Source organism: Halyomorpha halys, unplaced genomic scaffold (genome assembly GCF_000696795.3).
Source record: "Halyomorpha halys isolate HHAL.00 unplaced genomic scaffold, Hhal_1.1 Scaffold134.1, whole genome shotgun sequence".
In the NCBI taxonomy this organism is placed as follows: Eukaryota; Metazoa; Arthropoda; class Insecta; order Hemiptera; family Pentatomidae; genus Halyomorpha; species Halyomorpha halys.
The window spans coordinates 49191-60854 of NW_027107159.1; the positions used below are offsets into that span (position 1 = coordinate 49191).

Below are 11664 nucleotides of genomic sequence, written 5' to 3' on the forward strand. Positions count from 1 at the left end.
AATCAAAAAGGCATTTAGTGTGTAAATATTGTACATAATAGTGCATATGTGACTAGTACTTATTTTATTTATTATTAATAAATAGAATATGGTCCGGGTGCGGTCTAATGAAAATCAAATAGTAATAACCATTTTGATTTGAGCCAACGTTTATTTTCAAAGGCTTCATTATTTATTGTTTTATTAATTCATTGTTATATTAGTTCAAAATTTGACTTATTTTATTTTATCCTTACTTCTTTATGTACATAGTTTGATTGTGTTCTTTTTATTTATTTATATTTAATTTTTTTCTTTTCATTTATTTATATGTTGTTTTTTTTTAATTTTCATTTATTTATATGTAAATGTTTTTTCTTTTCATTTATTTACTTTATTTTTCTAATTTTGTAATGAATGTGATAATTTGTCACTACTACTTATTGCCGAAGGTTGTGGCAGATTGTAATATTTCATAATAAATAAAATGATCTGTGATCTGAAAAAAAAAAAAAAAATGCTCATGTATAAATTGAACTTATTCACCTGTGAAGTGGGGTTTCTCTTTCTCGGAAAATATGCTGTACCCCATGTATTGTAGAATTCTGGATAAATTCTTTTAATAAATTTATGCTCTTTACTTTTCTGTACTCTTTGTCATATTTGTGTTTTACTGATGATATTTTGTGTCGATGAAGTTTTCTCTGATGTGAACCATAATTGTCCAGGCTTGAAGAATGCATACTGTAGACTGCGACAAGTAAAATTGATAAGTAAAAGTTCTACTATTCATAACTTTAATGGTCCTGAATCAATGATAAGTCAACATAACATATAATAGGATTCCAAACGAGTTGTCAATATCATATTTCTGTTGGTGGATTATACCATTTTTAAAATTTTAACATGTTTCCAATTATTCCATTCATGTATCAAAATTATTAATAAAATCTAGATTAGTGAAAAGTAAAAGTTCACTATTACAAGCGGAATCTCCTTATCTAATGATCAATATCAAAAGATCTAATCTAATGATCTCTAAATAGATCACATCAAATCATCACAAACAGTCATCACTTCAAAAGAATATTGATTGTTATTTTCCAAAAAGTTCTAATTGTAAGCAATCAAATTCAATGAAAACATAAGTGATAAGATTAATTTGTATAAGTGAATATAGTAAAAAGGTAAGTAGAATTAATGCAAAGTAACCTTTTGAACTAATTGATTTAATAAATAAATTCATTAATATTTTCTGCTTATTTCCAGTTTCATGTCAATAAGAAAAAAACTCAATAAAAAGTCAAATAATTAATCAAAACAATCAAAGTCAAATAATTAATAATTATTTTTTAATTAAATTATAATATAATGAATTTATTATAATCCAGAAAATTATTTTTATAAATATGACAATAATATTTCTTTTTAAATATATTTATTGAAATTTATAACTGTACATTATAATACATTCAGTAAATTTGATTTCAGCTATAAACAGGTGCATAGAGAACTAACTACCCATTGGTAGCACTCTAATAACATTTTTACACTAGCAGGTCTCGTGGCCATCTTCTTTTTAGGCGGCACAGAGGATAGTCGGTAATGGAAGAGGATGTAAGGTTAGAAACTAGTGGGTTTGGGTGGTTAGGGAGTTTATAATGGAAGGAATTATATCTGGTTCGGGCTAGATCGGTTACATAGGGAACATTAAGGTCTTTATAGATGATTTTATTAGTAATAAAGTAAGGAGCATTGAGGATTTTACGAAGGATTTTGGATTGTAAGGATTGGATATGAGAAGAATTCGAAGGTTTAGTGGAGCCCCAAAGCTCAACTCCATATGTCCAGATTGGCCTTATTACAGTCATGTAGATCAGTCTTTTGTAATGAGTTGGAAGTTTAGACCGTTTGTCTGACAACTGCTGTAAATGTCGAAATCGGCATGCAGTTTCCTGTCTTTTCAGTCTTGTGTGAGGATTCTAGGTTAGTCGTTTGTCGAGATGTAGTCCAAGGTAAAGGATCTGTTCAATAGGGGTAAGATCAACATTATTATGGAGACTGTAGGGTAGTCGGTAGGTTTACGACGAGGAGTAAAGGTGATTTAATGGGATTTGGTTTAATCCTCCAATTACGACACCATTCTTCAAGGGCTGTGATATGGGATTGAAGAGTTTGGAATGCAATTAAAGGGTTATTATTAACAACGAGCACACATGTGTCACTGGCATACGTGGGGTGTCAGCTGTATAGACAGTGTAGAGGATTGGACCGAGGATACTACCTTGAGGAACACCAGCAGACTGAGAACAGAGGGATGAATAGGAACCGTTGTAGTTTACTTGGAATAATTTATCGATGAAAAGTACACCTACATACTTTTTTACGTAGGAATTTTACGGAGTTTATAAAGCAGTCCTGGATGCCAGACTCGATCAAAAGCCTGTTCTACATCGAAAAAGACTCCCACGCAGTACATTACAATAATATTAATAATATAAATACAATATGAACTTAATTTATAACTACAGTTTTAAATAATATCCATAACTAAATTGTGTATAGTAATGAGATAAGTTATTTATTTTTTTAATGTATACAATTTGTTTGAGGCTAATGCTGCTTTAATTTGATTAAATTAAATTTTTATTTAATTTAAGAGATGATAGTTTGGCCTGTAGAACAAATGAAACACAAATTAAAGATTTACTATCCAATATAAATTAACGATGAACATTTATTTTTTATTTTGACTGCACCTCCAACAATTCTCCTGGATTAATTCCTCCAATACTAAACTATTTTAACATGGTTTACTGATTGTTGTTTTATTAACAGTACAAAGCTATGATACAAATAGATTCTCTCTTATTTTTATTCCTAACAAAACATATTTTAAACTTTATGTATGCATAATGAACTAGATAAAATAAAAAATTTATAAACCTGTATGCTAATTGACGAACTCCGATGAACATGAGGAAATGCTGTTATGAATTCTTGAATCTGTCGACTTTAAAATTCTTATGTAAATTACTTCACACAAACTTCTAATAAAATAATAGAGTACTTCTGAAAAACTAATGAAACTGGCACCAATGAACAAGTTACCGACACCTCCAAGGCTTACTGAAATTAAAATAAAACACTTCTCATTATATGTTTCTTTCTCTCAACATTACTAGTCTAACTTGAAAATTATTGATACCTAATTTATGTACAAAAGGTGTCCAGTAAGTCTTTAGTAATATTTAAGGAGGTAAAGTATACCTCAAAAGCAATAGAAGTTCATATAGATAATGGTCTGTTTCTCAACAGAAAAGGAAAAAAATTCATATATTGTGTTTTTATTCATCATGTTTTGTGTAGAATGGGAAGCAATAACTAAAAAACTATTTAAACTTGGTAATTCTAGATTGCTGTACAGTAGATTAGACAAATTTAAAAAAGTAGAATTTAAGGGAGTCCCTCTCAGAAAATATTCAAAAATTAGGTTGTTAAGTTTATTTTGAGTTCCAGCTGACACACATCTGGAAAGGTAACAAATAAAGTAGTTCCTACAGTAAATCTTCACAAGAATGGTGTCAGAACCTAGTGCAGTCCACTGGACTAAATAATGCAGTTTAATTTTTTTTTATAGTAAAATCCTGAATTATTCGCATTTTTTTGAACAGCCAGTGACAGGATTATAGATTTTACACTTTTAGAAAAACTTTCTTGTTTAATAAGCTTTTCAAGAGCATATTAATGAAATTGAGATCTGTTGTAGAAGTTCCGTCTCCACTTTTAAAGTAAAGAAATGGAGTGATGCGAAATTCTGTCTCCTCAAAGTATCAGTGTTTTCATCTAAAATAATGATATGCAAATTATTAAAATACATTTCAATAAATAAATACCTAAATTATGACGATTGATCCGAACGAGCAATTGAATTTTTTTTTTGTTACAATAAATTGTTTTTGGTTTATGGAGATTTAGGCCTTCATGATGTAGAGGATAAAAAAAAAATCTCTGATATGACTTTGACATGAAATTTTATTTAATATCAGAATTGATAGAAAAATTTCAGAGTTATGTGCACTAGAGGAGTTAATAAAATCAACCCAATACCCTTGAAATATAAACTACTTGCTCCTGTTGTGACTCAAGGAAAATCAAATCAAAATTCCAAAGATTGTAGAGGTTGAGTAGGGGAGTCAGAGCGAGGACACCCTGTATGTATAATGTAAGTGGTTTTATAAAATTGTTATAAAAAACATAAACCATAGTATGTTTGTATTGTTTTTTATCGGTGTACCTATCAGTTGTTCTCTGCTAAATGTAAACTTTCTAAGATATTTTATAGCACCATATGTTTTATAATATATGCTTAAATGACCAGTGATGTTTCCTTCAGCAGTCGCATTTTTTCTTTTGATCCCTAAATCATACCAAAGAGAATCACAAGCAGTCTGGCAGGAACAATCTGGAAAATCTTTAATACTGGGTTTAGAGAAAGCGTACTTGGAAGGAGTTTTCAATTTCAAGGCCTCTGGAAAATGCATATTCTTTAATTCAAATGAAAGTATTTATAATTCATTGTAGAGGATAAAACTATTTTTAAATACCTGCATATCTTACTACACACCAAAGTTGGCTTAGTTTACACAATGGTTTAGAAGTTGCTTTTTCAGGATCTGTGCAAAAAAATCAAAATCAAATTAAATTTATGGCTACTTTTACATGTCAAAGAATTTATAATTTCAATATTTGTCACTAAATATATATATATATATATATATTTAGCTCTGTTAAAAATGTTATTTCTTAATAGCTCACATAGTTTAACACCTACTACTTATATAAAACCAATAGGTAAACTAAATTCATGAATTAGTTATAAGGAAATAGATTGACAGTTTACCTACATTTTAATAGTGTGATATAATAGAAAAATGAGAATAAAATAAAACCTTAAAGCTCAATAACTATCTCAATAATATTAATACAAGAAGAGTGAAAATGTATTATCACATGATAACTTAGGAAGAATATATAAACTTATCTTACTCTGGATGATTTTCTATTAGATTTAATTAATAAAAAACTATATATTAGTAATTTATTTATTGTTATCTACAACTGTATACAATTATATACAACAAGTAAATTTGCTACTAAATATAAAATAACATGTGGAGAATCTACCCATTAATAGAACTCCAATTACATTACTAGAGAAGATCTCAGGGCCATCTTATTTTCAGATGCCTAGGGGGATTATCAGTTATTGAAGAAGAAGCCAGGTTAGAAACAAGTGGGTTTGGATGGTAGGGAAGTTTGTCATGAAAGGATTGGTATCTGGTTCTGGCCAAATCGGCGACATATAGGACATTGAGGTCCTGATGGATGACTTGATTTGTGACAAAGTAAGGAGCATTAAGGATTTTGAAATGTAAGGATTGGATACGAGAGGAATTTGGTGGTTTAGTGGAGCCCCAAAGCTCAACTCATATGTCTAGATAGGCCTTAATACAGTTAAGTAGATCAATCTTTTGTAATGGATTGGAAGTTTAAAACATTTGTCTAGTAAAAGTTGTAATAGTCAGAATCAACGAGCACTTTCCTATCTTTTAGTCTTGTATGAGGATTCAATGTCAGTCGTTTGTCCAGATGTAGTCCTAACTAACAGATCTGCTCCACAGGAATGAATGGGGTATTATTAAATGATACTGTGGGACAGGAAGTCATAGGTTAACAATAAAGGGATTTATTGGAAGTTATTTTAATCCTCCAGTTTCGGCCCCATTGAAAGTATTAAATATAAAAATGAATTAAATCAATGATTTAAAATTTGAATAAAATTGTCTCACTCACATATTAAGAAATTTGTACTTAGAATCAAAATTCTTTAAGAGTGGTCAAAAAAGTTAGAGTTTTGGAGCATATTTTTACTGGATTGTGAGTTTTCAGAGGGAACCATATTTTTGTGTTTTCAATTTGGGTGGACTACTAAATCAAGTATAAGGAAAAAATCTAAGTATAATTGTAAAGCCTATTACAAGTTTTTAGGAAAAATGGGACACTATCACACAAGAGGATGGGCACTCCAGGCAAGGCATATTAAATCGGTTACCAAATTGTTCAGACTTACATGAGAACAAAAATAAAAATAAACATCAAATAAAGCACAATAAGAACTTGCTGTAAGAATAAGATTATAAGAGAATTTCATAAATGGTGCTGAAGCCATAAATAAACAAGAAATTCACTTGGATTTCTCAACAAGTGTAATTTTTTTTTCTTACCTCCTATTTATTTAAATCTAAGCAATTACAATTATATACATTCACTTAAAACTAGGAAATTATATATACACTTGTCTACAATTGATCTTGTTTTGCCTTATGGCATTATAAGATGAACAAAACATGGTCTGCTGAAGGCGGTTTTTACATTTTAGTAACATAGAATGGGGAGGGACCATTCCGGCTGGCGGTGTTACAAAGGTGTAAAAGATAACAGTGACACTTATATATATCTTTCTGGTTTGGTAGTTGGTACAACTGAAGATTACCATAAAGACTGGAACTACATTTTATATGAATTTCATTGAGACTAATGTTCATATATGGAATAGGGTACACCCAGCATCCAGGATAAATGGATAGCTATAAAAAAAAAAAAAAGATTCTAATAAAATTAAAATAGAATATGAATGATGAGGAGTGCTCACCCTCCTTTTAAGAGTGAGGGTGTAGGTCTCACCCTCTCCCAAGGAACTAGTTCACTCTCCTTACTTAAAAAAAAAAAAAAATATATACATTTTTTCTATATATATATTTAGATGTGTTTGTGTTGTTTAAAAGACATCAATAGAAATATGACAAACATTTGGTCCCCTCTTAAAATTCACAATATAAAAATGTTGATGGCCCTACTTGCACCATGCACTTCCCTTCTGGGCACCACTGAGTATGACCACACATTTCCTCAATCTTTCCATCATTATGATATCGGATTCAGTTTCTTTGTTGTAAGGATCAAGTATCAGGTGATAATAAATTTTAAATTATATTTTCTTATTTATTTAATATTTTCGAAAATATAACCAATAATATGAGAAAAAAAAACTACTGACCATAAAAGAAATAGAGTTGGCAGCCACAGACACGCATTATGAATTCATGCCTACATCCAATTAGACACGAACGTAGGCTGTAATATTTTGTAAAAGAATCATTTTCATAAGACAGAGTACAACCCCTATCTTCTTTGTCTAGCCTTGAAATAATTCTGGAACTAAATATCATGGACGTACTGACTTCTATTTGAACAAACTCTCCAGGTATGTTCGTGCGAAGGAGAGTACCTCCTCCAGCTTCAGGTAACTGATGCACAGCGCTCAATATGACCTTAGATGTAAATTAAAATGTCAGTTCAATTTGTAAAACAAAAAGATTATAATTTCCTAATTTAAATTTTAGTTTCATTATTTTAAAATGAGAGTAAGTGGACCCTAAAATTTCATTAGCTCGTCTTCTAATTAACCTTGTAGAGGTGGGATGAGTATGATTAATTAGTTCTGATTCAAATTGACGTGGTGAGATCCTCTACATCAGGTCTCGACAATGCATGTTCAATAATAGGTTTTGTGAGCTGGGTAGGAGATGAATTGACGCCAATATAAACGAGTTTTACGGGTACTTGCCGAAAAGGTATGAGCTTACGGTCGTGAAGGGATATGCCAGTCTTATAGGTATTAGCTGTAGGTCCTGACTAAAGGACAGAGTGAATAGGAAGGAAAAGAGATCCATAGTAGGCTGAATGGAATAATAACACATTATATATTTTCGAAAATAGAATAAGAATGCTCTAATGCATTGACAAATACTATAACTCACTGCCTCTTAAGGAGATAGATCTCTGAAGGGGATATTAACACTTTAGTTTGTCAATTTTGTGCTCAGTTATCTCTCTTGGCTATTAAACGCCATTGAGAGATGTGTATGTAGGTGTTAGACGTTAGCTTTTAGTGGATCAGAAGATTCTATTGATTCAAATAATACATTTAAGAATATTACAATATATTATTTGGTTATCACACATGTTATATTAAAGTATATACAAGAAATAATACATATATCAATATAGGACGTTTGTCTGATGAATATATTGGGTTGTAAAATAAGTTCATAGCGTTTTTCAATATTTCAATTTAATCCTCGAGATTCCTTATCTTTAAGTGGTATTTTCCTTGCTCAAAATGGAAGAGAAAAAAATTCATTTTCGTCATTTAATGATTTTTTATTTCCAAAAAAGAAAATCCGCTGCACAGAAAAGTGGCTTGCTCGGTTCAGAACCGGAAATTTTGACTTGAAATACGCAAAGCGCTCGGGTCGTCTCTCAACTGTTGATGATGACCAAATTCAAGCATTGGTCACAGACAACTCTCATTCTACGACACGGGATATCGAAAAAATGCGTAACATATCTCATGCGAGTGTCTCAAATCATTTGTGCCTCATAATCGCAAAGGCATAGTTTTCCATTACGATGACGTTCGTCCTCACATGTCGTTGCAGACCTGGAAGAAATCATTGGAGTTTGGCTGGAATGAAATCCCCCACCCACCCTATCCACCAGACCTTGCCCCAACAGATTTTCACTTATTTTGGGCACTTCAAAACTCTCTTAACGGGAAACACTTTAATTCGCTCGAGGACTGCAAAACGCACATAGAGGAGTTCATTGCGCAAAAATCTGAGAAGTTCTAGGAGGACGGAATTAAAAAATTACCTGAAAGATGAAAACATGTAATAGATCAAAATGGGTCATATATAATTAATCAAAAATATTTACAAGAATCTGAAGTTTTTATTGAAATCACCAGTAAAAAACGCCACGAACTTATTTTACAACCCAATAGTTCACATGATGTAACCTGTATAAACAAAACCAAGTTTCAAAGTCCAAGTCTAATAAACACAGTCAAAATAAACCTAAAAAAAAAAATACCTTATCAGTATATAATATATAAAAATAAATAATTAACCATAAAATAATATGAATTCCGTTTTTAGTTCTGTTTTATGTGTTTATTTCACTTGGGTACAATAGCCTGCAAAGTTTTATAAATGAATTTTAATGCTGGGATAATAAAATTAAGGTACACAAATTATAATTAACAATGTTTTTGATACTGTTAATAATAAGTTATAGTTTCAGCTGTTATTTTAATAGATTGTCCTTGATGATGGCCGGATTGGCCGAAACGTTGGACATGTGATATGATTGAATAAAGATGTGTTGAGACTTTTTGGATATCTTTTGTTATTATTAATAAAACTACCAGATTCGAACAAAATGATAAATATATATATAAAATAAAAAGTAAAATGAAATAACACATATATTTATTAACAAGAATATGTTATTGATTATATAAGTAATGCCAAAGTTTAATTTATGGTCATTTACACACAATATCAATGTAGAAAAATTCAAGATTATTTCAAATAGATTTGAAGTTATTTACTCAACAGATAAGATACTCCACCAACATCAATTTCAGGTTGGGCCAAAAATACATATTTGTAATTTTTGAGGAGCCTGTGTGGGTCGTCGGGGAGGGGTAGAAGTGACAGAGGCTTTCAGAGGACCTGTTTGGGTTTTTCTAAAAATACATGAGTGAAAAAAAAAAAACTCTTTTTATTATCATGCAGTTGTATGTTTCGTTTTCGAGTAGAACATTAATATTATTGAAAAAAATAAAAGATATATACATATTTATATATTTTTTTTCATGTCTGAAGTCCTGCATTAAGGACCTATTCAACCCTAGAGTGGGAATGTCAAGATCCATTTCTTGGGGCTGCCGTACTGACGGACTGAAGTATGATGAACATTTCAGCAATAGACACAAGGGCGGACCCAGGATCAAAATTATGTGGGGGGAGGGGAGCAAGCCATGGTCGTTCAAGTTGTGACATTTCAGCATGGAAAAAATTAATGTAACCAAAATTTTAAGAAAATTAAATATAATTATAGGTATGTTTTATTAGTTATTTCAATTATTTGCTAGAAAAAAAAAATTGGTTGTAATTAAATTGATAATTTTGTTTTCACTTCTAGTACATTCTTATACACTTTAGCTTCATGTACTTACAACGATTCCTGGTGTTATGTCTCTATCAGACAAAAAGAATCTATCTCCAATCTTTTGAGTCTTGGTGAATATTGTTAATCCTGAGTGAACACCAGCAAAAGTAAGATACTGAGGCATACATTTCCTCTCTTTCTCATTTTTAGTATAGTGTTTCTCGTATAATGAGCTGAAAACATTTAAAACATAATTTTATCGATAGAATCTTAAAATTTGATTAATTGCTAACATCTTTTAATCTTAATTAACCAGATTTTTTTATCATCAGCAGAAAATGAATTGAAAGCATAACAGAATCCCTCTTCTGTTCTTTGTAGATCAAATACTTCACAGCAATTTATTTTTTGTCCATGCCATATACATTTTATAAATAGCTCATTGCAACTTGGAAGAACCTGCAAAATTTATAAATAAAAATTTACCAATACTTTTATATTTTGTTGCTATTGTAACTTCGATTTTTTTTTAATTATAAGAAGGTTCTTACTGCAAGCATGAAGTCAGTTATGTTTAAATTGTCAAACATTTTAATATATTTTCTATTCAATTGCAAATATCTTTTCATTTCTGAATAATACGGATACTTGAGATAATGCAAAGTTGCAATGACGTTTTTAATGACAGTAAGTCTATCAAAATTGGTCAATCCTTTAGTATACCTGAAAATGATATCTTTAATATAAGGGGATTATATCTTAGGGTGATTTATTTTATTTCAAAATGACTTTTTATTTACCTCGAAAGATATTTCACAGCAGCAGTCACATTTATTTTGTTTTGAGGGCAGAGAGTCACCGAAGGAAAAGCCGACTCAGCCAATGGAAAATTAGTAGTTTCTATAGATATTTCCACTCGTTTATATGAATATTTTTCCCATAAGCTAAGAGCAACTATAGCAGCTAAAGCAATAAAGATGATGGTAGAGAACAACCAGAATACTCTGAAATAATATTATGATTTAAAAATCGATAATCAGGTTTAGCAGTTGTATTGTATACTTTACAAGGGCGTACCCAGATTCAAAAGTAGGGGGGAGGAGCAAGCCATGATCGTTTAGGTTGTCATTTCAGCACGAAATAGACGAATGGAACCAACATTTTGATAAAAATATATATTATTATAGCAGCCATCTGCATGAAAATCTAGCTTGTAACCCTCTTGTATACTGATGAACGATGAGTCGAGTCAGCGCCAGGTACAAAGTGACAAACCTTTGCCCCCTTTCCCTCTCATTTTATATTATATTATTATCTCATCATATTAGAACGAGCAATTTTACAGAAATGCTATAAACATTTCGGAACCCCCGATATTGGAGGGTGCAGATTTTTCAAACTCGCCAACTTAGTTGAGATACTGCTACAGCTGGTCTAAACTGTAACTACTACAGCTGCCAAAACTGCTATGGCCCGACATAACGTTACCTTCCTGCTGACAAGGGAACTACTAATGATATCGGGCAAACGCTGTATATTAATATTTGTACTTACTTGTATATACCTTAATTGTAACATGTAACAACTATATGAGATATTTTAATA

At 30.8% G+C, this 11664-nt stretch overlaps 1 protein-coding gene across 2 annotated transcripts in view; it reads right to left on the reverse strand.

The window, feature by feature from the left end:
- LOC106678315 (pickpocket protein 19) overlaps window positions 1–11149 on the reverse strand; it is a 23004-nt gene extending 11855 nt beyond the window's left edge. Inside the window, exons 1-10 of one of the 2 annotated variants that reach the window (XM_024359202.2) lie at window positions 11137–11149; window positions 10860–11063; window positions 10611–10782; window positions 10373–10518; window positions 10127–10292; window positions 7100–7373; window positions 4587–4655; window positions 4277–4510; window positions 2926–3108; window positions 597–730 (exon numbers count right to left, since the gene is read on the reverse strand). In XM_024359202.2, coding sequence (XP_024214970.1) covers window positions 2933–3108; window positions 4277–4510; window positions 4587–4655; window positions 7100–7373; window positions 10127–10292; window positions 10373–10518; window positions 10611–10688 — 1143 coding nt within the window. In that variant the 5' untranslated portion in view covers window positions 10689–10782; window positions 10860–11063; window positions 11137–11149 and the 3' untranslated portion in view covers window positions 597–730; window positions 2926–2932. Of the gene's footprint in view, window positions 1–525; window positions 731–2925; window positions 3109–4276; window positions 4511–4586; window positions 4656–7099; window positions 7374–10126; window positions 10293–10372; window positions 10519–10610; window positions 10783–10859; window positions 11064–11136 lie in introns of those variants that run through there. The other variant, XM_014416755.2, reaches the window with a different exon arrangement.
- Between the last annotated feature and the right edge of the window lie 515 nt (window positions 11150–11664).